The sequence below is a fragment of the Pithys albifrons genome, chromosome 20 (assembly GCF_047495875.1).
Source record: "Pithys albifrons albifrons isolate INPA30051 chromosome 20, PitAlb_v1, whole genome shotgun sequence".
NCBI classification, from domain to species: Eukaryota; Metazoa; Chordata; class Aves; order Passeriformes; family Thamnophilidae; genus Pithys; species Pithys albifrons.
In genome coordinates, this window is record NC_092477.1 from 10,035,118 (window position 1) to 10,063,109 (window position 27,992).

At 44.5% G+C, this 27,992-nt stretch overlaps 2 protein-coding genes across 2 annotated transcripts in view; one reads left to right on the top strand and one right to left on the bottom strand.

Moving 5' to 3' along the window:
* Positions 1–7,152, bottom strand: part of BRD3 (bromodomain containing 3) — a 36,115-nt gene extending 28,963 nt beyond the window's left edge. The window contains exon 1 of the mRNA XM_071574693.1: positions 7,052–7,152. The gene's annotated coding sequence lies outside the window, so the exon portion shown is untranslated. The remainder of the gene's footprint in view (positions 1–7,051) is intronic.
* A 9,337-nt stretch (positions 7,153–16,489) lies between these two features.
* On the top strand, positions 16,490–27,951 carry WDR5 (WD repeat domain 5). Its single transcript, XM_071574532.1, has 14 exons — positions 16,490–16,619; positions 18,437–18,624; positions 19,435–19,543; positions 20,864–20,937; positions 21,864–21,953; positions 22,611–22,700; positions 23,402–23,485; positions 23,971–24,026; positions 24,174–24,220; positions 24,366–24,441; positions 24,673–24,706; positions 25,408–25,482; positions 25,742–25,829; positions 26,855–27,951. Exons 2-14 carry the CDS (start codon positions 18,544–18,546, stop codon positions 26,953–26,955), a joined length of 1,005 nt encoding a protein of 334 aa, XP_071430633.1. The 5' UTR covers positions 16,490–16,619; positions 18,437–18,543; the 3' UTR covers positions 26,956–27,951.
* The last annotated feature ends 41 nt before the right edge of the window (positions 27,952–27,992 follow it).

Consider the following 27,992-nt stretch of genomic DNA (forward strand, 5'->3'; position numbering starts at 1 on the left):
GTCAGCCCTTCCCCTTTATAATCAGCATATAGTGCTCTGTGTACTGTTACACTATAAGAAAAAACCTCAAGCTTCCTCTGTTTCATTCAGTATATAGTGAATAAATTACACATAGACTTTCTACAACAGTTTTTTCTATGAGATGGTTTCTTTTTCTGCACTTTGATTTTCAAAAAGAGAAATTATTGGACACAAAGGTTTTAAAAGAAAGGCTAAAAAAGAAAAGAAAAAGCTACAAGAGCTTGACTGCTTCCCTGCTGGGCAGAGCATCTCCAAGCATCTGCTGTACCTGCACAGAATTACAAAAAAAACCAGCTACAAACCAGCCTGCTGACACCTCAGCTCAGCTCTGACACCCCATACTGCAGCCTTGTCAGCTCCCCACTTGTAAAATGGGGATATGAATATTTCCACTGCCATCTACAATTTAAGTCATTAGCCTTTTCCGATGCATTTATAGATTAATTCCCTCTCAGTGTTATGGTTGTACTACATATTAAGGAAAAAAAAAAGAAGCAAACACACAGAGTAACCCATATTTACAAGGTGTTCAAATAGCATCACTCGGGATTCTGGAAACAACTTCTAAGTACAATACTAATTGTCATCAAAAGAAAGTGCAAAGCTAAAACTGGCTGCTTTATCCCTTTCCCCACACTGCAGCGCTCCTTAAACACGTTTCTAAAAGATAAACCACAACACCCAAGAGGTCCTTGTGACACCTGTTAGGGAGGGGGGTTTAGATACAGTCTGATTCCACTTCCAGCTGAGTCTAAGAGGCTACCTGGAACAGGAAGATTAGCTCCTCTTAATCAAACTAGGTACAAAAAATACTCTGAGCAAAGTATAAAATACAGAGACCTTGCAAGTAGCAATTTATATACCTATTCAAAGGCCTGTTTTCTGCTCTGTGTACCTAATAATCTACACTGCAATTCTCCCTTACACCACCACTACTGCAAGGCCATGTATCAGCATTATTAATACCATTTACAACTGCTACAGATGTTATCCTTAGGGGCAGCTCCATGCAAACATCAACAGACTTCTAATAAACAGACACAGATCCATCTGCTAACTTGTTAGAATCATTTCACTGTACACAGCAGAACCAAAGTGATTCATTAGAGAAAATACCTTCATCAACAGATCCCCCTTACTCCAATGCTTTCTCCTCCTTCACTTCTGAATTTATTTACTTATTTAAATTATTAAAGCCACTATTTTGAAGAAGAACAGATTCATTTCAGGAGGACGAGCATTACAAGTGTAGGAAGAACAGATGAGCTGCCACTGGTTTAGATCATGCTCTGGGTTTACAACTGCAGCACTGCACCTTTTGTATGCAAAGTCTGCCCGAAATCAATACATGACAATCAAGTCAGTTTAAGGGGATGAAGAATGAAATGACTGAATTACCATGACATAAATATACTGGTTGTTAGCTGAGCCACACTAACATTATACCTGGTAATGGGGCAGAGTAAGTGCACCCACCCACCAAGGTAACTATTGCAGCTTTGCTGACAGAGCAGCAGTCACTTGCTATGAAAATTTAAGACCCCCCCATCATTCCCTGTGCATGTTCCCCCCAACTTGGCATTATCTGTTTCCAAACCAATTGAAGTGCCTTGTGTTTGAACAAGCACGTTGTCCCAGAATAACTCAATGAGTTAACTCTAAGCAAACACAGTCACACAAGTGCAAAAGTCTGTATGGGGTCCACTATTTCCAATGAAAAGTGATTTTGGTAAGCTTGGGTAGATCCATAAACTTGCTCAGCTATGCAAGGAAGTTCCAGGTCAGCTGAGGTTTGAACAACCCGTGATAGCTGAGCTACTGTCGCTCCCTGAGAGAGCATCAAAGCAATCTCTACTGTCTGAGTTTATGCATCTGATTTAAACCCCTTGTCTGCAGGAAAGGGAAAAATTTGGATCTTAAAGTCTATTACCCCTCCCTATGCAGGGAGCAGAGGGTGTTGATTCAGGAAAAGAGGGGAAGGTGCTCTCTAGTGCCTCAGACACCCAAGGAACACCGCTCAGGGCAGGACAGACTCCTCACATGAGGAGCTCAACCTCCCCAGCACAGCTCCTGCTGAGAGCACCCACAGCTGAGAGCAGACAAGCCCTAAGCCTCTCAAAGCTCCTGCATATGGATGAAGTTCAGGTCAAAGGAAGTATGACCATGACAGTGTGGACAGAAGTATCCCAGTTTATTCCCACCTGTCTTACTTTTGTCCAGGCAAAGCTCTTACTCCAGGGGAAACTTAGGGGAGCATTCCCTCTTTTATATGGCATCTTGAGCTTTACTTCAACAGTATTTCACAAAACCTAACAAATAGAAAAGCTGCAAAAAAAACAATGCTTTCCAAGAAGGAACAGCATTCTCCACTAAACCCAGACACAATTCTTGCACACACAGTTCAGAATACACACACATGCTCAGCTTTCACTACAGCTCACAGCACAACACAGTTCCTAAACCAGCCTTGGTAAGCAAAAAGGCAGCTACATCCTACATCCCCTCCCAGCAAAAAACTCTGGACTGCAAACTCTGCACTTGCCTGCAGCCAAACCGACTGAGCAGGGCAGTTTTAGAAAACACATTTATTTTGGCAGGGCCATAACAGTGGGTCCTCAACCAGGCACCCTCTGTGGTGTTACACAAGCATAAGCTGAGCAGTTGAAAAGACAAAAAGTTTCAGAAGGAAAAGTGTACCTTTCTTCAATGCAGGTTGTATTTGGATACAACAGAAGAGTCAGTCACACAAAGTACATCTCTGCCTGTACACCAGTGTCAGGGCATGAGTTCTCTGCATAGATGTCAGTTCAACGCTCCAAGTCTCAACCTCAAGAGTGAACAGCTCTCAATCCTTTCCTGTCCCTGCCTCTCTCTTTTTACAGGAAAGACAGGAGCAAACAGGATTATTTCCAAAGCAAACCAGCATCAATCACATCTGAGTCTAAATCTCAAAGTTTGAAGCTGAATGGAATCAGTTCAGCCAGGGTATTTTGTTCCAGATTGGTCTCCCAAGCACTGAAATTTCACCTCAGATTGTTGCACTGCTGGTGCAGAGGAGAAAGTCAAACCCTGGGCCCAGGAGAGGAGAAAAACCTCCTCTGCCCAGGTTATCTATGGTGCTAAAATATTTCCAAATGTGACAGTGCCTGCTGAAAAGAGACTGAGGCCTGGAAAGGCACAGAGGGAATCCAAAATAGAAGCAAGTGTTTCTTCAGTCACTATTTTATCAAGAAGAATTAGAAAAGAACTACTAGAACAAGCAGCACATTACAGTGAATTTCCACACTGCTCTCCACTGTTATCCTTCCAATACTGGATTTAGCAACAAGTGGGTTAAAGAATTACTGTGCCCCAAAGAAAGTTGTTCACCTCTGACAAGCACTAATGACTGACAAAAACACACTAATGTCGCAGTAAGATCCTGTGGAGTGAAAAGCTGGAGATGCACAGATCCTTCCAAAATGTCCTGACAGCTCACTGAGCAGCACAGCACACAATAGCTCCCTCCTAATTCCCAGAACTCTATTGCTTACAACGGTGTTCTGGGTTATTACTGAAGAATAATGTGGCAATTTAAAAAGAAACAAAACAAAACAACACCACACACAACCAAACAAAACATATGGCTCATGGTAATGATTGGGAAACCCACTGTGGATTAATGAATTTTGCAAATTAGCAAATAAGGAGCAACCAGGATTAAAGAGAAACAATCAACAATGCTTAGATGCAAAACACTCTTTGTTCATTTATTTGGCAAAGTGTAGTTCGGTCTGTGCTGAGAGCACCTGATAGCTCACCAAAGCAGACAGAGTAATATATTTTGTAAAAGTAATTAAGCCTTTGAAACATGAGACCTCACTACATCACTCAGCTGCTGCCGAGGAGAGGGATTTGACTCCCGAGTTGTTTGTGCTGTCAACAAGAGCGATCAGGCTCCCAGATTACTCCAGGGAGGAGTGAGATTCTAGGAGTGCAGCAAGGCTTGGCTGGAAACCCACACCCCACTGCACAACTGAAGAGGTAAACATTAAACAGCATCTTTCAGAACTTGTACCAAGTAAAAGATGTGCCTGTAAAAACTATGGCAAGTCCCAGTCTCCACCAGAGCAAACTCTTTATCTGTGTGTGTTGCCTTCAGTCTCAGAGAAAAGACCCTCACACCTCAGGCAGGTTGGATCCCAGGCCTGCAGGAAAGGTTTGAGGATACCAAGAACTTCTGTTAGACTCCCTCCATTTTAGGGGAGGGCTGAAGGATCGAATCTTAAACAAACGGTTCTTAACTCAGGAAAGAAGCATTTTGCAAGATCATTAAGAACTGTGAATTAAGTTGTTGTACTCAGTGCAAACAAACAACCCACTACAAAACCTGCTGAAATAGTGGCATTTGCAGACACTAAAAAACCCCCAACAGCTTTCTTTGGAGACAGACACTGAAAGAGCATTGCTGCCCTAGCACGCTTACTGAGCTGGAACCTCAGACTTCAATATGCTTTTCGTCTAAATATATTTTTAATGACAAGAACTGAAGTTTTTGTAAGCACTTCAGTACTTAAATGACAAGTTTTATTTCCAGAAGCCCAGTTTTTATTTGAAGATAACAGAACCAACACTCCAAAGTCAGCTTTGAAAACAAACCTCAGACACTTCACACTGCACGTGCATTCTTTCCTAATTTAAACTCTGCGTGCATAGGTCGCTGCAACTGAAAAGCCTTTCACTGGAATAGCTACTGTCTCAGCACAGAAGACAATATCGCAATCAAGCTTATGCTGAACATTGTACAAGAATGTTACCCCCTGCCCAACCCTTTTATTAAACATTGTCTCAAAACACCAAATGCATGCATGAGTGAGTATTTTTATCCAGTGTGGTCTAAAGAGAAAGAAATACACAATCTTAGCACTTATTCTTTCCAGAAAGGAAGGCTTTGAGGTCAGGAGTTATTTTGTTTCAGCAGGAGGCTCCCAGTGTATTATTAAAAACTCCCCAAAGTTCTGTGCTAACAAAAATGAGACACCCAGCACTCAAAGTGCTGTGATCTGCAGATCAGGAGGCAGGACTTGCATTCACAGTACACTCAAGCAGTTGGGTAGTTGTAAGCAATACAGATCGTGACTTTTTTTGCTTGTAAAGCAAGAAAACCACTTTAGGGATTTCTTGTTTGTTTTGATCAATGCATATTTATTCTGCACTTCTCACCCAAATACTGCAGCACATATGGTAGTCACCAAGACCCCTCTAATACCTTGACTTAGCACTGTGTGAATGAAAAACAGTTTCAGCTTTAAACTTCCAGTTTCACGCAGACACACCCCCTCAGCACCCTCACATGCACTGAACACATTAAAAATACTAACAAGCATATTAAAAAAATGCTTCCCTATTCCCAACCAAGGAACAGCAGGTGTGCTTTGCCAATTAAGTCAACTCCTAACCTACTGTTATTTACCAGTGTCAGAGAACTTAAGACGTAAAAAACCGCAAAACAAAACAAAACCCACAAACAAACAAAACCCCCACACATACAAACTTTTGAGATATTAGTGAAGCCACCATATTTGCTCATCCAAATAAGTTTATTTTAGTAGCTTTTAACACCTGAAGACATCAACAGAAAGGAATAGCCAGAGTATGGGATTGTCACAGAGCATTTATCACAAACCTTACAGAATGCCTTCTCCATGTTGTCAAAAGTCAGCTCTGTAGGAAATACGTTCTGAATTAATACCCAGCAAGACCCAAGCACGCAGCTTAAGGACGCACACAGACCCGCGACCTGAACACTACAGCTTTGTTTGAAAGTGAAACCAAGCAGGCTACAAATAATGCTTTATCCCCAGCGCCCAGGGAGGTGCCAGACCCAAACAAGAAGCATAAACGGAGGAGAAGGACGGCTGAGTTTTGAAGTTTTACATTTTATTATCGGCAGCATTATTTATAGCGTGACATTTCTATATATAAATCCGCGATCTGCGTTTCTTTTTACACCTAGGAAGCATATCAAGTTTAGGCAACGAACCCTTGGGTTTCCATTTATTTGCAGAAGTTTGGTAAACACCGGATATTTACGCGAGCGAAGCAGCTGGATACACACACACACACAGATATAAATGCATGCGGACGGCGGACAACACGCGAAACGCGCACTTTCCAGCCCATCATACGCTGCCTACTCAGACCTTTTTCCAGCTCCCGGGCCAGCGGCGGGGCCGGGGAAATGGCCGGGGCGGGCGGGCGCTGGCCCAGAGCGCGGGGCGGCCGCCGAGTCCCGCACCGCACCCCGCCGGTGCTACATCGGGGGCTACAGCCTGCCTAGTCGCCCCCTCCACTCCACGCCTCTTTTTAAAATTATTTTAATTTTTTTCCCCTTTTTCCTCCCTCTTTTTTTTTCTTTCCCCCCTTCTTTTATGAGCGTCCGCAGCCCTCCTTTTCCTCGCCCCTAATTTTCCCCTTCAAAAGATGGCGGGCAGAGAGAGGGAGCGAGGGAAAGCGAGCGAGAGAGGGGGGAAGAAGAAGAAATACAAAACAAAACATTAAAAAAAGAGAGAGAGAAAAAAAGGGGAAAGAAAGCAAGCCTGTCCGGCGCTGGGCGCGGGGCTCGGCAGGGCCGCGGCTGCGCCCGGCCGGGGCGTCTTCGGGCGCTCGGCGAGAAGGGGAGTGGGGAGAAGAAGATGGAGAAGAAGCAGCAGAAGAAGAAGAAGAAGAAAAGGGTGGGCAGGAGCGGCGGGGCCGGGAGGAAATCAATGGCCAGGCTGCAGCCAGCCCCGCCGCGCTTTGTTGCATTGTGGCGGCGCACAAAGGCTTGCGGGGCCGCGGGGAGCGACGCGGGGCTCTCGCAAGAAGAAGGAGCAGAAGAAGAGAGGAAGGAGAAAAAAAATTTTAAAAAATCAGCATTGGCCTTTCTGAAGTGGGTTTTGCTTTCCTTCCCCCTTCTTCCCCGGCCCCCCTCCCTCCAGAAACCATGGCCCAGTGCTAGCAATGCACACCCAAGCATCTAACAAATAAAGGGAAAGATTAAATAGATTACTTTGCCCCGGCAGCTCCAGCAACGTTTGCCTTATAGTCCCTCCAGTTGCTCTTCTTTTTATCCTCGGCAAGGCAGTATAATAGATGCGCTACAGCGCCCGAGCGCTCATGCGCCGGGGCGCAAGGCCATGTGGGGACCGTAGTCCCGGGCCAGGCCGGGGGAGAAGCGATGGCCGCACCCGGGACTACAAGTCCCAGCAGCCGGCGGGTCTCCCCCGGCCCCCCGCGCCCTCCCCGGAGCGGCGGGCAGGGGAGAGGGACGGCAGGGGTGATGCCCCGGTCAGTGGGCGGCGGGGCCGCCGAACGCGGTGCCCCCGGCGCGGAAAACACCTCGCTGGGAGTGGGGCGGGGGGACCGCGATGGGGACCCGCGGGGAGGCGGCGGCTGGAGGGTGTCCCCCGGGCAGACATGGCCGGGGAAAATCCCTCTTCCCCCCGCCTCTCTCCGCCCGCCGTCGCGGCTCTAAAGGTACGACAGGACCCTTAAAAGTGCGGCTGGAAACGTGGGACCCACGCGGGAACCGAGTTTTCAATCGCAACTGCGGGAGCTTGTATTGCTCTCCCCCCCTCCTGCTTTTTTGTGTGTTGGGTTTTGTTGTTTTGTTTTTTTTTTTTTTTTTTAAATCGCGGCTTGCATTGGGTAATGCGCTCTCACATTTATTACGCAACAACTAATACGCGCCGCAATAAAAATAGCCCGCCGCCAATGCACGGTGGAGGAGTAGCTAGCCAAAAAAAATCCATCAAGAAAACCCACAGCTCGATGTAGTTCGCACTGGGCGATGCATTTCATAATATTGACGACTGCCGAAAACAACAGAAATTAATCTAATGTATGCAATAAAAACAATATGAATTTTACCAACACACCACCATAGAAGCATCAACAAACACGAGCACTGTTACAAACACTTCCGAGTAACAAAGCAACACAGCCCATGTCCTGAAGCAAATCCACAAACACAAACAGAAGTTAAAAAAATAGTCATAACCCAAAATATGATTCAATTGCAACAGAAGAAAAAAAAGTAGAACCATTGGAAAATAAATGAGAGGAAACATTTGAGTGCCAACATTAAATAAGACAGAATTGAGGATTTCTCTGTGGACACAAGTGCCAGCAGAGGCTGCCACGCTGCTGGTACAGGCAGCCACATACTGCTGCTAATTAATAAGTCAGTTTATTGCAACGATAAGGTGAGGGCAACTTTACTAAAAGGTCTTATTTCCAGTAGATTAGCTTTTAAAAAATGTGATCAACGGGACTGAAATTTCTCCAGAAGTATGATATCATCAGAAAGATTTGGGTTTGTACAGGCAAGAGGACAGATGTTTAAGAAAATTCCACTTAGCCTTGCTCGTGGCTGCCTCAGGATGGAACCAAAGATGTGCATAAGCCTTAACCAAACCCAAGAAAAAGTGCTTTCTTGCACTCAACTTCAAGGCTTGTGCAAACTGAGGAACAGAAATTCGCTCACAGCCGTACTGCTCTTGGATGTATTTACTTTGTAAGGCAGCATGTGAAGTTGCATCTACACCAACACCCAAACCCCACTCTAGGTCAGTGTGTGACTTTAGGCTTCCCTCCTGCCAGCTGCTCTTTTTGACTTGACCATCAGGTATCCAAAAGTCACTTTGCCACCCTCCACACCCAGAGCATGTGGCCTCTGTGGGAACACATAGCATGAAAAAAGGAAGAAAAAAGTAAAATCTGGGTCTTCCTAAGGGGCACAACTAAATTCATGAGTCAGTGTTCACAAACCTGCCCTATGTCTGGTTCAATGTTCCACACTGCCAGACTGAGAGAGTAAATCCCTTTGAAACACCACCTGAGCTCTGCCTTGCCTACGAGTGTCCCGAGTACCAGATACCAGGGATATAGGAAAGGACTGAATTTTAAGCACAAGGCACTTTTTACTGTCACTCTGCTCTATGCCCATTGTCAATTCTAAAAGAGCACACATATATCAAAGCATTTGAGAGCTGAAGAGGTCAGTTCTTTTGAATGCACTGTCCTTCTCCAGTATAAGCCTGACCCACATGAATAACCAGAGTATGAATTCATGAATACCATAACATATACAGACACGAAACCATAAGCATGACCAAAGAGCCCCTAAATGAAAACTGCTGCAGGCTTGGGGGCTGGGAAAAGTTGGCAGGCTAAAACTTTCCAAGGGAGGGGGCAGGGAGCAATGGGCTGAGTATTCATTATGAACACTTGGAAAAACATACTCTGTGCACTCTAAAGACTCATTTTCAGCTGAGCCATAATCTGAAAGCTTGGTTTTTAAATGTATTTGTATTTTAGTGTGAGGAAAACTCCTGCAACGCAAATATATTGGCTGCCATATAAGACTTGGCAGAGCCATAAGGAACCGAAGAGGAGTCTCTTAATGCAAAGTGTTCAGCAACTGCAGCAATATGCAAAGAGTGCAATAGGAGAGCAGAAATAAATTGGGGAATGCAGGCAGAAAAGCTGAGACTAGAAAAGCCAGAGAGCATAAACCCTGTGAAAGCACAAAGCCTGCCAAGCTGTCAGGGCACTCACCTCATAGTGAACATGCACAGGTTAAATCCTGGAGTTTGATCCTCACTGCAAAGCCACATTCAAGAGCAGCTTGTGAAGGGTGCATCAGAACTGCAACCCAAAAGCAGTCTCCAATTATACCTTATCCTTCCTTATCTCACCCAGGGTGGGTGTAAGACAGTTTCGTACCAAATTGTAATGTTCATTATGCATCAGGCTGAACCTGCAAAACAGTTCACAGGAGAAACGGTCCCCAGAGATTTCACCACTATCAGCTTTCAACCTGGAACACACCAGTCACTCATACACCTACCTGTAGGTCTGCAAACTTGTGCTTGAAGAACTCTGCTGCATCCTCCAAGGGATTAGGAAAGCAAACATATTTTGGGATCCCTAAAGCCTTATTTATGCAAGGCAGTGAGTTTAGATAATGGTTTAGCCAAACAGGCACAGGCTGACTCAGTTTGAATAAACCCCTTAGGAGGTACAGTGAAATCAAATCAGAACAATTCAAGCTCAAATTACCTAGCCCAAAGTAAAAGGACTTCAGCCAAGAAAAAGTTAGTTGTAATCTCCAAATTAAATTCTGAACTGATTTTGTCACACATACACAAGATGTAACACTGCCTGTTCTGAGACACCTTAACACCAGTTTTTCTGTAAAATGCAAAACCACAGCAGCAGCTTTTTACTTCTTCCTGCTCCCTGAGCTCAGAGGAGCATCCAGGATTCACCCAAAGTCTTTTGATTGGCCTCTGTGGTCTCTTATGTTGCACCTCCAGTTACCCAATTAGTACCTTGTTAACGAACACCTGCCATGTATTTATTCCTCCTGTTTCAGTACTTTTAACCCATAATGAACAATGGTACCAGCATCCTTCTTGAAAGATTTCTGTATAGGCTTCAACAAGAAAAATGTTATTTGTGCAAAACCAGGTAGTTTTCAGGGCTATTAAACACCAGCAGTTTTTTACTTCTCTGCTCTTGGAGTTTATTCTTTTGAAAACACGAGGGGATGGAAGCAGAAAAGGGAGATACTTGTCTCTGTGGGATGAATGAGTTTTTTGAGGACTGGCCACACACACAGAGTTTTGTGTAGCTGCATCCAACAGTGTTTAACAGGAATCAGGGACTGCTGGGAACACTAATGCAGAACACCAATTTTCTGACCTTTGCTGTAGGTACTAACTGCAAGCTTCTGATTTTTACCTCACCATTCAGTGCCTGTTTCAGCATCAAATCCACAGTTCCCCTCTGCGAGGGAGCCCTTTGTTAGTATTTCCAAGTGGGATTTCCAAGTGGAGAAGGCTTCTGAAGGGGTATGAATAGCAAACTGGCATTGCATTCTGCCCCCCATCTCTGGGCACATCCCTAGGAATGCTCTACATGCACATGAAAGGCTGATGTGAGCTCCACATGCCTCAAGGCAGCCCAGTTTGGCCATTCTGACTGTTTTGTCAGCCATCAGCCACCATGGGCTTCAAGAAGCCTCACACAGCAGCAGACTCACAGCAACTGCTAACTCTAGAGTGGATGTTAAACATTACAAAAAGGGAATTTATTCAGTAACACCCATGTTTGGGATAAAGAAATAATACTCCCCAAATAGAAGATTGCTTAAAAATGTGTAGTAACTGTCTGAGATTGTGTGATTCTGATCATCCCAGTGGCAGGCAGGAGGGTGTTGAACACAAGGGGATAAATGCTCTTATTGCAACAGAGAGTCATCTTTTCCAATGATCTTCTTCACTGTAGTTGCAGGATTTCCTTGATTGAGTAAGTGCTATTCAGTATAGTTAAGGATGACAAGACTCGGGCAGAGGTTTGAAACAATAATTGCAGTTTGTTCTTCTGTAGTACCTTTCATGTGTGGAATTCACAACAATGCAATAATCCTCCTAAGAGCTTTTGTAGGTAAGGAAATATTATGACTCCTGTTTTTCATCTGAGGAAGCTGAGAGGGAATATGATGATGCAGGGAGTTATGGGCAGAGTCAGAACTGGGACTCAGCTCTTCTGACTCATTCTTTGTAATTCTGAGAGCCTGGACACACCAGCTGGTGAGGCTGCCCTGGTTACTCACTCCTGGGAATCTGACAGTGCCTGTAGGACCTTTGGCTCTTTAGTGTTCACTCCTCCTTCATCTGGAAAAGGGTGAGCAGAACCCCCAAACTGGAAACCTGGGAGCCAGGATGTCTACAAGTCCCAAAAGGCACAGCCCTGTGCTATTTGAAGGGAAGATAGGAAAGATTGGAATGATCCAAGACCCAAAGGATCTTGTAAGTGTTCATCTGCAAACAGCAGTTTTGGTTATGATCTGAATGGTGGTCTGTAGACAGACAATATCCAATGAAGGGTTCTCAAACCAGAGGAACAGAGGTGAATGGTTTCCACTGCAATGGGCAGGAAGGGCATGAAGAGCCCACAAAATATTCTGTCTGACCTTGGTGTGTCTTACCAGGAAGTAGCTTTACTTGGAGGAGCTGGAGATTGGGATACAGTGGGCTAAGGTTTACACGTGCGGAAAGAAGCAGAGCAAAGGCCTAAACTACTGTGGAAGAGAAGAAAGGGACATGACCACAGAATCTGGGAATGGAAAAGAAACCAGCCAACATGGCCACATATCTTTGGCCACAGTAAATATGTTTCTTTGGAAATTACCTGCATCTAAATGGTTTTGTTAGACACTCAGTGGGATGAATGAACCCAGCACCTGTTGTTAACACAGTGCTTTGCACAGGTAAGCAAGCCTGTGAATAGTGGGTGCTACTGAGTTGGCAGTTGAAACCAACAGATACTACAACATGCCAGATTTCAGCTGGCCAAAGCCCTAAAGGATTCCTGTGTTTCCTTACTTTTCCTCATGCCTTCTTACAAAGACTGGAGACAGTAGTACAAAGATGCTCTAACCAAATGGTAACACTTTCAAACATCTTGATTTGTAAATTAAAATGAGTAATAAATATATTCAGATTTCACTAAAACTATTTCAAGGGTATGAGTTAATTGCATTGAACTGTCCTTTCGCTGTGGTTGCAGCCATTTGCAGCAGCCAAGAGCAGAGCTCCTGATTCACCAAAGTGCTGAGAACCTGCTGCTCCAGTTGAAGTGGCTGGGAGAGGCAGGCTGTCATCACGTCTGGCAGTCAGGCCGTGTGTGACTCAGTCTGGGGCTCTCAAATCAGCAGCCTTTATGCATTGACTTGGCTGTGACTCCCACTGGGGGGAATTTGCACTGAATGATACACTAGAGCATATTGCAGGACTCCAATCCTCTGGGAAGTCCTACCTGCTCTTCAAAAACATGGGCTATTTCTTTACTAACGGGAAGTTTGACACATGCAGCGTTCAATGATATTCCACTGAAAGAAGTTCTTCAACTTCCATAGGCCCCTCATGCCTAGACTAAGTGTATCTACACATCCCTACTAGGGCAGAATGAACACAGTCCCACCTGCTCTCCACTGGAATAAGATTTCCTAGTTTTAAATGAACAAGTGTTGGCAGTGATGCAAGCAAAGCTTGTAGCGTAGTGGCAGAGGTAGAAATATCATCCTGGAAAAGATTCAGTGTTTGTTTTTAAATCCCAGAAGAAACATATGAATGTGATGTATCTGGGATTTAAGGAAAAAAAAAAAAGAGAGCAGCATGTTAGGAACCACCCAGAAACAGCTCTGTGTTGGGGATCAGCTGCTCTTTAGAAGCCTAAAAGGCACAGCAGGTCTCTCATGAGTCCTTCCTCTCTGTTTCTTGAGCAGAGTGTAACACACAGCAAGTCTGTTTTGTGCTTCCTCTGTCTTCTGAGAGGCCCAAGCAAACAAAAATGTGAGCTGAGATTACCAATTGTGCCAAAACATAAACATGGACTCACACAGCTTGGGAGCTTAGTGCCTTATTACTCACCACTACACACGTAAGCATGGGCTGTTTTGCAGCAGGCAGGTCTAAAGAGCAGGTCCAACGTGTACTGAATTTACTGGGAGCTTTTCCACAAACAATAATGTTCTTTGGATCAAATCTGCAGGACTGGGTTAGTTCTGGTCTCGGCAGAACCTGTGAGAAAATCATATACATTAGTCATAGCAGGAGCCATGGCCTCAGCTCTGTTCCTGACACCCTAAAGCCACCCAGAGGAATCCCAGCAGCACTGAAAGCAGCCACTTCCTTCCAATCTGAGCCACTCATGGACTATTCTTTCCCTTTCATCATTATGGGAAACTGCTCTTCCCCAAAAAGCCTCAGACAGGTGTCTTTTCCAGTGCACTTGGCAGGTCACCAAGTTGAGGCTATTCTGAACTAAATGGAATGAGAGATTTTGTGAGGGAGAAGCCTGCCAAGCCCCACTCTTTTCCAGAGGGGGAATATGGACAGATGTCACATCCTGCTGATCCCAGCTGTGGCAGCCTGGCTGGGGAAGCAAGAAAGACCCTCACAGATGACTTGTAACCTCTAAGTCAAATTTCATCCAGATTCCTGTCCATGCAGAGCCCTGGGGCCTCACATTCTGCAGTCCCAAAGCAATGCCCCTGCTCTCTGAGTTGTTTTTACCTGCAAACTCCATCCTCTCAAAATCCCAGCCTGCTATGGGATCAGATACCTGGCCAAATGGAGTTTATCATATTCTAAACTTCTTTAAAAATTTCTCTATGACACTTAGAAGATAAGGGGTTGCTTAGGATCACAATTAATTTGTATTTTTTCAGGTTTTTGGTTCCAGAGAGCTCTTATTCAGCGCAGATGAGGGTTTTTACATGTGCATATATACATTTTACCCATATACATAAAAATATCAGGCAAAAATTTCCATAGCAGATGTTGAGAGGCAAAATACAAATTTTATCTCCAACATGAAAGAAACAAAAACACCCCGTCACAAGAAAGTATTATAAATAGCATTATATTGCTGATTTCATTTGTGTTCTCTAGTTTTATTTCATATTTATTTTTTAAAAGATTGAAAACTTTTAGCTAAAACCATGTGGAAGAATCACCAACAGAAACTTTACTGGATTTGTTTCTTAATATTGTTCTGGTGACTGTGCAGTTTTTCTGTGTTTTACCTCCCTGAATTTAGAAGGCAGGGCTCATTTTCCAGACTTCTGCTGTGGATTCCAGGCAGGAGGGGAAAGGACTTGGCTTCACTTTACCACAGGTTTTTTTCAGCTTTTCTTTTCCTTTCTCAGCTGAATTTTTGGAACCTAAATATCTTCCTGTGTTAAAGGGCCAGTAAATGACACGCGTCTCCTTTTCTTCCTTCTTAACTGAAAGCAGACTGCAATGTGTGCTGTGTGAGTTCAGAAATACCTACTGCTCTCCAGAAATTGTTTAAACACATGTTTAACTGTAAGTTGGCTGTTTGGGCTTAATGAATTAAACACTCAGTTCTGAGTCAGGACTTTTGTGTGCCGATACACTGAGAAAACCACCTTAGATAGTCACAGGCAAAGATTATGGTGTTAAATGGCTCATACATCTGCCTCGTGCATCATGGAATCATTTAGCTTGGAAAAGACCTCCAAGATCATCGACTCCAACTGCTGACTGATCACCATGTCGTCAACCAGACCAGAGCACTGAGTGCCACATCCAGTTGTTCCTTGAACACCTTCAGGGATGGTGATTGCACCACCTCTCTGTGCAGTTCCAATGTTTAATGGCAATTTCTCTCATTCCAATGTTTAACAACCCCTTTCCATGCAGAAATTCCTCCTGATGTCCAGCCTGAACCTTCCCTTGAGGGAGCAGCTGGAGGCCTGACCCTTGTTAAACTGGGAGAGGAGGCCAAGGCCCTCCTTATATAGATTATTATAGACATTATATAGACATTACTGCTGTGTGAGTTTGCTCGTTCTTACCACAGCAGCTTTCATTGGTGGTGCTGCTGTGCACATCCAACCTGCCTATGGATGCCCCAATGACAACGTGTGCATCCAACCTGCCTGTGGACACCCCAATAACAATCTGTGCATCCAACCTGCCTATGGACACCCCAACAACAATCTGTGCATCCAACCTGCCTGTGGACACCCTGACAACAATGTGTGCATCCAACCTGCCTATGGACACCCCAGGGACAATGTGTGCATCCAGCCTGCCTGTGGACACCCTGACAACAATGTGTGCATCCAACCTGCCTATGGACACCCCAATAACAATGTGTGCATCCAGCCTGCCTATGGACACCCCAACAACAATCTGTGCATCCAACCTGCCTGTGGATACCCTGACAACAATGTGTGCATCCAACCTGCCTATGGACACCCCAGGGACAATGTGTGCATCCAACCTGCCTATGGACACCCCAGGGACAATGTGTGCATCCAACCTGCCTATGGACACCCCAACGACAATCTGTGCATCCAGCCTGCCTATGGACACCCAACGACAATGTGTGCATCCAACCTGCCTATGGACACCCCAACGACAATCTGTGCATCCAACCTGCCTATGGACACCCCAGGGACAATGTGTGCATCCAACCTGCCTGTGGACACCCCAACGACACCCAACCCACTCAACGGAGCTCCAACAACTGCTCCAGGCTGGAGCAGAGCCAGGGCCACGCATTCCCTGTGTGTGTCTCTGTGTGTGTGTGTGTGTGTGTGCGTGTCTGTGCCTGTGTGTGTCTGTGCGTTATGTGCCTGTGCGCGCCCCTGGTTTTCCCAGACGGGCTGGATGTGTCCCACACCCACAGGGCCACGCGGCACGGGCAGCACCGCTCGCTGGGAGGGAAGGGACGTAAAGAAGGAAAAGGGAAGGAAAGCAGGGAGGGAAGGGGCGGGTCGCGGCCCCGCCCGTGCGCGCACACGCACCCGCTTCTTTTGGCTCTCGGGCCGCGCCGTAGCGCTCCCGGGAGAGAGCGGCATTGTGCGGCCTCCGCGCCGCCCCGCGCAGGCGCCGTGCCCGCATTCCCCGCCTGTGGCGGACCCGCACCCGCCGCCGCCGCGTCCCCCCCTCTCCTCTCCCCTCCCGCGGCCGCGCTCCTCCCTCGCCGCGGAGGAGGCGGCGGCCGCCCCCCTCCTCCCCTTCCCCTTTCCCCCGGTAAGTCACCGAACACACGGCGGGCTCTCCTCTCCTCTCCTCTCCTTCCTCTCTGGTCTCTCCGGGCTCCCGCACCGCCCCGGGGCTCTCCCTCCCTCCCGGCCGTTGCCCGCGCGCGGCGCCGCCGCCTCCCCTCAGGCTGCGCGCGCGGAGCCCGCCCCGCTCCCCCCTCCCCGCACCCCTCCGGTCCCTCCGCGCGCTCCCGGCCCGGCCCCCCCTTCCCCATCGCCAAAATTTGGGCTCCCCACGGGGAGAGCCCCCCCAGTTCCACAGCGAGCTTGGGCAGGGAAGTGGCGTTCGGCGCCTGGGAGGGGCCCGGGGGGTGTTTTCGGTACCGCGTGTCTGGTGGAGGGGGATGCGCTGGGATGTGCTGGTAGCTCCCTCCCCGGGAATGGAGACACCTCCGAGAATGGTCCCTCTTCCCTTCTGAAATAGAGTTTCCCCGCACGCCCCGGAGTCGAGCCCCTTCCCCAGAAATGGTCCCCCTTTCCGGTAATGGAGAAACCCCCGAGAATGGAGACCCCTTCCCCCCGGCAATGGAGAGACTCCCGGGAATGGAGTCTCTTCCCCTCTGGAATGGAGTTTCCCTCCCCCGTCAGAAGTCGAGCCCCCTCCCCGAGAATGGAGACCCCCGGGCGAGGGAACCGGTGGCTGCGTGCCCGCCCGAGTGCCCAGATTAGTCCCAGATGAAAAGCAGCAGATCCGCGTTGGGAAACTCATTTCTCGTTGTGGTCCCGCAGATTTGCCCAGAGTGGGTGTGGAGTCTCCCTCAGTGGAGATACTCAGGAGGTGCCTGGATGCCATCCTGTGCCATGTGCTCTGGGATGACCCTGCTTGGGCAGGGAGGTGGGACCGGATGACCCGCTGTGGTCCCTTCCAGCCTCACCCCTTCTGGGATTCTTTGGTCTCTTCAGCCGAGCTCAAGGCTTAGTGCAGCCCTCAGGCAACTGATAACGCCCTGGTCTGCGCCTTCCAGGGAAGGAGATGTTTGGAATGCCAGTGGATCCTGGGAGCAAATGCTCCTGCTCCTAAATGTGCTGCCACCAGCAAAAGGAGCGTCAGTGCTGGGATATTTGCACTTGGAAGGCAAATCCTGACAGTGTGAGCTGGGGGTGATTCTGATCCTGAGCTGAAACGTAGCTGAGCTGCAGTGGAGATTTGTTCCCTCTGCAGCATCAGCCCTGATTACCAAATCCTGGCACTGCACTCCATCAGGTTTTGTTACAGAAAGCAAGTCTGGAGGGACTGATCCAAGGCTGCTCTCAGTCAGGTGGAAGTCTTTGGTGGGGAAGGGCATGGTTTGATGCTCAGACTGTTTAGGAGAGAAATATGAGACCAAAATACTCTCATTCTGAGGTGAAAGGAATCTAGTCGAGTCTTAAGCTCTGGAAATGTTGGTTATTTTTTGTGTTCATTATAATCTTGTGTTCTCTATGTTAAAAAATTAAAATAAATAGCATTGAACTGTTCCTTCCATCTTTTTTACAAACTTTTATATTTACTGTGTACTAAATACTTGTTAGAAGTGTTTTGGGGTGTATGATATGAACACCCTGCCACACCTCAAAGCTATTGTGCTTTATTTCTATTTGCAGTGGGGAAGAAGCTTTCCAAGAAGTGATCAAAGGATGTGACTTGAGTTCTTAGTCTTGCACATGAGTAAATCTGAAGGCCTAAAATACTGCTGTGTTGCTCAACAGATAATAAATAGGTGTTTTCATAGTTGTTTCTGGTGACCTGCACTTAGACCAATCTCACTCTTCCGACTGCTGAGTGTCTTTTTGACAGCTAATGAGAATATTTTGTTTTTCATTTAGGTTTTCCTTTCAGTGCGGTTCTCTCTGTGGAAAGAGCTGCCTTTTGAAGCAGCTCATTCATTCTCCCCTTCAAGCACCCATAAGTCTCATTTGCCAGCTCCAGAACCATGGCAACAGAAGAAAAGAAGCCAGATGCAGAATCCACCAAAACACAATCTACTCCTTCTTCCTCGACCAATCAGAGCAAGGTGTGTGTGGGGCTCCAAACAATATCTCTGTAAATACACACAGAACTACCTGCATATTTAACAGCCAGACCAGAATCAGGGGGTTGGATTCTCTTGTAGATAAAGATCTTCTCCATGTCTTTGCTCCTGCTGTTGTGCTGAGGATTTTATGGGAAAAGTGGATGGAGTGCAGGCTCTCCTGTAGTGTTGGTTTTGGTCTTAAGGAAGTTCTTGGCTCTTGTCACCTTGAGCGTGACAGAGGCAGGTTGGTTGTATCCTTGGAATGCCTGGAGATGACTCGAGAACTGGTCAATCAGTGATCATAGTTGCAGAGTGGGGAAACAGTTATTCAGGTTCCTTGAAGCCTGCAGATGCTCATAGGAGGTGATATTGTCTAACCTTTGTAAAGGGTGAAAAGGGCAAAAATGGGATTTCAGGGGTATGGAGAAATTGGCCTGTGATTTAATTCATGACAAAGCTGAAAACTGCAAACACTTAAAAGCATGGCACAGATCAATACCAAGAGTGTTATTTTGAACTGCCAGGCACTTTGTGGTTGGACTGTTGGATTATTCTCACCTGTTTGTTACTGGCTTGGATAAAATTCATGTCAAGGATGAGTTGGTGTTGTGCTTAATCATTAATGCCCCAGACAGAAAGAGGGTTTGTTTTCTTTTGTTGTTTTTTGAAATTGGAAGGGAAGAGGACTGTAAAGGGTGGGATCTCTGTTGTGGTGAACATCCACATGATCCATTCATGTGTACGGACCAGAGCTGGTCACTGAGGAGCTAAATTTGAATTTTAACTCATTCATATCTATTTTTCTTCCAGCCTGCACCAGTAAAACCAAACTATGCTCTAAAGTTCACGTTAGCAGGACACACAAAGGCTGTGTCATCAGTGAAGTTTAGTCCTAATGGAGAGTGGCTTGCCAGCTCCTGTAAGTATTGCTTGCCTTCTGTCTCATCTCAAACACACAAATGTGGGCCTTGGAGAAGGGCCTGTCTTTAGTGTTAACCTCCATCAGGTAGAGGGGGGATGTAGTGTCATGGTTTTTCTTAAAAGGAGTGATATCAAAGCTGTCAGTCTTTGAAATAATCTAATTGAAGCTGTTGAAGTTCTGTTATTTTGAACATTGTATATTCCCTGTATTGCCAGGTTGGAGAATCCTGTTCAGCTTTATTGAGCAAGTGAGCAAAAACAAGGTTCTTTCCCAGTGCAAAGGAAAACCTTGTGCTTTTCTGTATTGCTAAAGACATAACTTAAGCTTTTAAATTAAACTTTCTGTGTAGCATCTGCAGACAAAAGCTTAGCTCTGGGAAATAAGGGAGGTGCTGCTGGGCTGTAAGTGTGATATACAGAGAACTGGCCTTGTGCTTCTGTCCTGTGTGCCTGTGGTGTTTGGCCTTTGGTTACCCCAGTGAAATGCAGAAGGTTGTTATAAATAATATTACACTTCTTGCTCTCCTAAGTGGTGGAATAAGTCATCTTCCTATCAGCTTTTGTATTTCATCTTTTTTTTTTTTTGTGTTCAGCATTTGACAGCTTCCCCTTGCAAATGTGTTTATATGACCCTCAGTGATCCAGAGAGGATCCACGTGTAAGGAAAAGGGCAGTTGAAAAGTTGTTGAATATGATTGTGAGGGCCAGTGGAACATTTTCCAGACATGGGAATGACCTGGGGCTTTGACTTACTGCAAGGAGCCTCAATAAGACCAGTTGAGTGTGCCAGATATAACTCATTCTTGCATTGAGGTATCCTCATAAGAATCCCCCCCCTTCCCTGCCCAGGTTTTCCAGCCTTTACATCTGGCAAATATCAACTTTTTTCTCTGGAATATGTTTTGCAAGTTAATGTGGGTAATATGTTTGGGTTTCTACAGGCATTAATTCATTCCAGCTTGTGGTGTAATTTTAGTTCTTTGTGGGGCAAAAGCCTTTCAGCATTCCCATGGACCAGCACTACTTCTGCCACTGGCAATCTAAAACAAAAGTAGAAACCCAAGTTGTCATGAGAGCAAGTAAAGCTGCTGGAGACTCTCTGCATTCCAGGCAGCTTATGTAACCTCAGCTGCTGCAGCATGGCCTGTCGGAAGCTGTTCTTTACCAATTCCATATCACCTTATTCATGGGGGTCTGCTTGGAGAGGGAGAACTGCCCAATGTCTGCAGAGATGGACTTACTGTATTTGCTCCCACCTGGAAGGGACAGCTCTGCCTGTCAGTGCTGTTGATCTCTGAACTGCCACATTCTTTTGCAGCTGCTGACAAACTCATTAAAATTTGGGGAGCATATGATGGCAAGTTTGAAAAAACAATATCTGGTCATAAACTGGTAAGTATGAAGGGGTTACTGGATGAATTTACTTGTAAAGAATTGGCTCTCTTTTCCTCCTCCAGAAATTCCTATTCTGTGTTAGTTTCTCTTGTATAAAAGGCTTGTTCTTCAGTCTTGCTTTGTAGGTCTTTGTTTTTGCAGTCCTGTGCAACAGTGTAGGATTGCTGGAGTAGTCCTGTGTCAGGCTGGGAATAGGGGTGAAATGCAGGAAGCTGATAATGGAATACCTGCTTGCTCACTGCCTGGCCAGCTCCTTGTGTCCCTGCTTTTCAGGAGAACCCACCTCAGACACAGAACAGGCCATTCTTGGGTGAAAATCCCTGTAAGTTGTAACACTGTGTCCTGTTCCATCTTTCCTTTGTGTATGGAACAAAACGACTTGCCTTTTAAGGAGATTGAATTTTTCTTGTGGGTTTGCCTACATAAACACAACACTTACTCATTCTGCAAAGTTCTAAAGAAAACACAAGCTCCCAAACCCTTTTGTTTGGTTTTCTAAAGTTTCTTATGCGCTGAAGTTTTATGAGCAGAAATGAAGATTTACCAAAAGAAAAACCACTAGAATCTTCTTTCTCAGCCTTTGGGGACTTGGACCATAAAGAGCAGTCCTTTGTCATGAAGAAAAGTCATTTACTCAGATAAATTTATGTAGCATTCTGTTTATGAATTCCAACAAAGGGTTTTGTGGCCTCTCTAAGGACTGTGTGAACAAGTCATTGATGTTTTCAGAGTCTATGGCTCACCTTAAAATGAACATGTGTTAAAGGAGCTCTTAACCCAGTGAAATCACTGAATCCCTGACTCTCAGGGCTGAATTTTCTTTCAGGCTTCAGCTGTGAATGTAGTGTGCAATCTGTGTTTTCCATTTTTCTGTGTCACTGAACAAACAGAGCTGAGAAGAGAATTGTTTTCCTTTGTTTTAGGGTATCTCTGATGTTGCTTGGTCATCAGATTCCAACCTTCTTGTCTCTGCCTCCGATGATAAAACTCTCAAAATATGGGATGTAAGCTCGGTAAGGGCAGCAATTGTTATTTACCTCCATTTTCTCTGACAGCAGCATCTTAAACTCCTGTTCTTCTGAGATGTGCTTTGATGAGAAGTAGTTTTAAGCTCTGACTCCTCTACTGGTAACTGTTTCCTGCTTATAAGGAGGTGCTGGTGAATGGGCTGTGAGAATGAGTTGTGCTGTCTGTTCCTGGAAAGAGGAGGATACTTGTGGGTACCTTGAGGAGCCTGTTATCCTCTGAGAGAGAACACTAAAGTAAAGCCTTCTGGTGGCAGTGCATCCACAGTCCTCATTTCTGAAAGCAGCCTCTCAGATGAAACCTTTTTGTAACTTCTTATTGTAGCTACACTTATTTGTGCTTCTTTCCCCTTCCTTTTCTCCAGTTACAGTGAGAACTGGATAATTTGGTTGTGGTTGGATTAGGTATGTTAAACTGCTTGGGTCTCCTGAGTAGCACAGAGGATTTGCACCTTGTCTGCAATCATGAAAAATACATTGAGGTTTTTTCTTTCTTGTTTTACTGTAGCTGATCCTCTGCCCATCTAAATCTGGGGTTAGAGGTGGTGTCTTTGTGTCTTGCACAGTGATTAACCTTAATTTGACTTAGCTGAATGCATTTATGGTGTTGGAGGTGCTGTACAGTTAACTGAACTTTTATTTCAGGGTAAGTGCTTAAAGACATTGAAAGGGCACAGTAACTACGTTTTCTGCTGCAACTTCAACCCTCAGTCAAACCTCATCGTTTCTGGCTCAGTGAGTGATTTATTTATTATTTGTTTTCTTTGTGGAAAGCAAGTACTGCACACTCTGTCAGTCGTCACTAAAGGGACAGACAGGTTCTTTAGGGATCCTTGGCAGAATGACAGCACTAAATCATAGTTACAATTGCACCTTTATTTTCTTAATGTGTTGTTATGATTAGTGTAGCACACATTTATGATTAGAATGGCACAGGATGTCTACAGGCAGAATCAATGTACTACAGTTTATAAGTAGTGAATACAGAATTTATAATACAACTTTGCCTAGAGTTTCTCATCACCCAGACTCTTAATTTAACTGAAATATGACTTCTAGTTACTTGGACCCTCTGCACATCAGGTCACATCTTAGTACATGGTTTGAAATTAATATAAAATGAAATAATGTGAGTCACCCAATCCATTTAAATTCTCTGTCTTCCCCCACATACACATCTTGTAGTTCAGTGAACTGCTGCCTTTGCCTGGGGATGTGCTCAAGTCCTTAACCCATCCTGAATGTGCAGGTTTCCTACATGGAGAGGAGTTCAGGGAGCTGTTCCCAGTCTGTCAATTTTGCTCTGGGCAGTGCTTGTGTGCTGGGCTTTCTGATCCAGCTGGAGGAAGGCACATGCCACAGACAAGCTGTCACACCTTGCATGCCTTGAGTAGGTGCTTCACTAAACCCCCTTGTGCGTTTCCTTCCATCTCCAGTTTGACGAAAGTGTGAGAATATGGGATGTGAAAACAGGGAAGTGCCTCAAGACGTTGCCTGCTCACTCTGACCCAGTTTCAGCTGTAAGTCCCTCCTGATAGATGAACACAACAATGTGCTTGTTTTGTCTAGCAGAGCTCCTCTCCTGTCTCTATAGAGGAGTGGGTTTGTGCTCTAACTTATCAAGCCCTTACACAGAGTACTGGACAGGCTGTGGTTATTGCCAGTGGTCATTACTCAGTGGGAATGAAATGAACAGTGAGATCAGGATGGATTTTGGTCCTGGGTGTTAATGTGAATAGTGTACAGGTGTTCCAGTCATGCTGGGACACATATTTGTGGTCTGTTGATGCTCAGAGAACAACCTGAACGTCTCTTGTTTTCATATTGTTCCAAGCTATTCTTAAAGTCCAGATCAGGGTTGTTCCCCAGAACACTCATTTCAAATCTCATTCATTTAGCAGGTAAAATAAGCTTGGAATACAGCAATATCCATTCAAATTTAATCTCTGAACATCATTAAAGTGACTAATTTTTATAATTAATATTAGTATTAATAATATTACAGGTGCATTTTAATCGTGATGGATCCCTGATAGTGTCAAGTAGTTATGATGGACTCTGGTAAGTGGTTATTTCTTGTCTGAATCACTTTTCAAACCTTTTACATTGAAAAAAAGCCTTTAAAAAACCCCAAACTTTGTATTTTTAATGTTGAAATTGGAACAGACTTCAAAGGCAATACTAATGGCTCTTGTATGCTTTTAATAGTCGAATCTGGGATACAGCATCAGGCCAGTGCTTGAAAACACTGATTGGTAAGTAGAAATATTTCCTGTCTGTGCTCTGTTTTTTGCTGTTCTGACATGGATACTCTATTAACAACAGATTAATGTCAAAATAAGTTCTCTGTCAGTGAGACCAAACAGCTGTGTGCTAATAATGCTTTTAATTTCACTGTAGATGATGACAACCCTCCTGTGTCTTTTGTGAAATTCTCACCAAATGGCAAATACATATTAGCTGCAACTTTGGACAAGTAAGTATTAAAAAAATAAGAAAAACACTCTGTCTGTTAAGTATCAGATAATACCTTATTTTGCTGCTCTTTGGCTGCCATGGTAATGATACTACGTGACTTTATATATACTCTTTTTTATGGGGGGGAATATGAATTGTATAGAGAAACATTTTTCTGCTGATAGGAAACTATCAGATTAAAAAAATCCACAAGAACTAAAATTTTTTGGTTTTCTCTCATTTTTTTTAGCACTCTTAAACTTTGGGACTACAGCAAAGGAAAGGTAATTCTGTCTCACTGTGTAGACTTAGCCAAGCTTATAGGAAAACCTGGATTTCATATGTGCTTTTTAAACTTGCTTAACATTTTATGAGTACCATAGAAAAAGTGTTAGTACCCCTTTAATGGAAAGGACAAGATTTTAGCAGGGCCTGTTGCAATAGGACAAGGGGTGATGGTTTTATTACAGGGGCTAGATTTAGACTAGATGTAAGGAAGAAATGTTTTATTGTGAGGGTGGGCAGGCCCTGGCACAGGTGCCCAGAGAAGCTGTGGCTGCCCCATCCCTGGGAGTGTCCAAGGCCAGGTTGGATGTGGCTTGGAGCAACCTGGGCTGGTGGGAGGTGTCCCTGCCCATGCAACTGATCCCTGCAAACTGTTCTATGATTCTCTGACTAAAGATGCCTTTGGAAAGAAAAAAAATTAAAAGACTTGGCTTCCACAAAGCCCTGAGACATTAAGTACAGTCATATATCTGCATTTCTCTCTTTATGAACAATAAATTGCCTTTGATCTCTTTTGCTGTGGTAATGGGACAAATTCAGAGCTTTATTTTTTTTTGTGTTCTGGGGCAGAGATGCCCTCTGCATCCTCTAGATAAGTGGACAGGGTGGGAAACACAGGCAGTTGTTTAGTATTTTCTGCCAAGAGTTTGAGAAAACTCCCTGCCAGCTGCATTAAAGACTTGTGGCTCTTTATTTCCAGTGCCTGAAGACATACACAGGACACAAAAATGAGAAGTACTGCATATTTGCCAATTTCTCTGTTACTGGTGGAAAGGTTGGTGTTATTTGTTCATTTATTTTTACCAATATACCATTTTTACTGCTTTTCTCTGTAGATAAAACAGGAGTTTGGGGCTGGAAACCTCCTTTGGTGGGTGCTGGTTCACTGGTGTCTGTGTCTCTAGGTGGGCCCTCTGTCCCATTGCAGACTCCCTGACTTTTCCTCCTCCTCCCCTTCACATGATGACAATGAAATGTTTATTGATACAGATCAGAAAGATTAAAATAACTGTGTTTTCTCCCTGCCTCTCTAGTGGATCGTGTCTGGGTCAGAAGACAACCTGGTTTATATTTGGAACCTTCAGACAAAAGAGATTGTACAGAAATTACAAGGACACACAGGTATGGAAGAGGATTTTGTTTTTATTGATATATTATCCCTCATGTCAGCTTGTAATGAGGACTTAGCTTGAGCATTTTCTCTGTAATGTTTAGTTTTGATTATCAGACTCATAAATTCTTGACTGGCTGAAGCTTAATTGAACCCTGGGAGCTTTCTTCTTTTTATGAAGGGTTTTTATGGGCATTGAACATGCTTTATTCTTTCACTGTGAGAACTTTGACATCAGCTTGCAAAAGAGATTTCCTTGAGGACAGAACTGGTCAAGATATTTTGAGTGAGTCATAATATTAGTGACTTTGAATTGCTTATTAACACCTCCTAGAGCTGCAGCTGTCAAGGATAAGGACTGATGTGGACTGTAAATGTGTGTATGTGTGCCTGGTCTTGAAGGCAGAGTTGAGATGTCACCTGATGGATGCTTCAGTCTGAGTCCCATAAAAGAGCAGAGTTTTAACTGTACCAACTAGAAGGGACTGTGCCGTTAAATCTCAGTGTGCTCAGGCCTTTGCTTTGGGCTGTATTCCATGGATTTGGGCTATATTCCATTGATCTGGACTCTTCAGGGGGGCAGTGGCAGCAGGTTTTAATTTTCAGGCTAGTGCAAGGCTCTGAAGATGAAGTGTTACCTAAGCATTGACTGGGATGTTGAAAACACCTTCCATGACAAGAAAAACTGATCTGGGTTTTGATGAGCTGTGTCTGACATTATAAGATACAAGCAGGAACTGGAATCTAGAGAGTTCTCACATTTTGAAACCTGTCAGACACTTTCCAACTACTGCTCTCAATTCTTTTTTGCTTGTATTTGCTCTCACAGAGGAGCAACAGTTGTAAAATATTTACAAATAATGTGTTTAATTCTGCTACAAGAAAATAGTAACTTGGCTTTGGTGTTTTAATAATAACTTGGCTTTGCCGTTTTAAAAAGCAGTAGCAACACATGTTAATTTTCAGAAATGCCTGCTATGAACCAGACTTCATTGCTGCTAATAACTGTGCTTTTATATCTTTTCTTTTTGCTTAGATGTTGTCATCTCGACAGCTTGTCACCCAACAGAAAACATCATCGCATCAGCGGCACTAGAAAATGACAAAACAATTAAACTGTGGAAGAGTGACTGTTAAACGTTCCAGGATTGCTTTAGAGACTGTCAGGAAAAAAATGTTTTTAAAAAAAAAAATTTAAAAAACACCCATAAATCCAGTTTGGCAGGAAACCTGAAGAATATTTGACAAAGTGGTTTCTGTTAGTCTTGGCCCAAAGGAAACGTCTTAGCTCTGCTAGAGCCGGGCAACGTGGTGGAAAAAAAAAAGATGCAGTGTCTCCTTTTCTTGCCTAATGTTTTGGCAGACAAATGGATCATTCTGATGTCAGGCCAGAAGTGTCAACCTTGTCTTGGACACCCCAAAGATACTGTACTTTATGGTGGCATTGCTTCTGGGCACTGTTGCTGCTTAAGGAAGAGCTGCCAGCCTACTTTGTACCAGTAAGTTAAGTCACAAGCCTAGAGGTGTGTGGAATTTTTTTTAAATGTCTGATTTTTTTTTATTTTATTTTTTAATTTTTTTTTCCCAGAATGTAGGTTCTAGTCTCTTGGGAAATTTCTGTATTGTTTTAAATAGGAGTACTGCATCTTTAAGGGTGCTTCATTTTAAACACTCAACTCAAACTTTTGTGACCAAATAAAACCATGCAGTTCCAATTTCCCTCTCCTGCCCCTGACTTGACTCCTGTGGTGGAATCTCTTACCTTCTGTATAGTTGCTTACCTCTTGTTACGTGTGTTTAATAGATGCTGTTCTAGAGCAAAGTTACAGTTCTTCTGTTAACCATTAAATTGAGTCCTGCTTGTAGTTGTTCTCAGCATATTTTAATTTTTTTTCCTCTTCTGGTTCTAAAGCAAGCTCACAGAACACTGTAAAGTTATTTCAATGTAAAAAGAAACAAAACCCAGACTTTTGTATCTTGGAAATCCATCGTATGAAGCTGTATTGCTAATGGCATGACTCTGTATCGATTGCAGCCTTGGTATTTCTTTCCCTTTTTGTCATACTCATGTGGTATTTACACATTCAAAAAGAATACCATATGCCATAATAAAAAGGTGGGATTTTATGTGTATGCTTGTGGTAAGAGTGTGCTAATGTGAAGTGTCTTGTGTC

Coding starts and splice junctions, on each gene's coding strand:
- WDR5 (XM_071574532.1), top strand. CDS start 18,544: ATGGCAACAGAAGAAAAGAAGCCAGATGCAGAATCCACCAAAACACAA. Junction 22,701..23,401: donor ACCTCATCGTTTCTGGCTCA/GTGAGTGATTTA, acceptor TTCCATCTCCAG/TTTGACGAAAGTGTGAGAAT. Junction 24,707..25,407: donor GGGACTACAGCAAAGGAAAG/GTAATTCTGTCT, acceptor CTTTATTTCCAG/TGCCTGAAGACATACACAGG.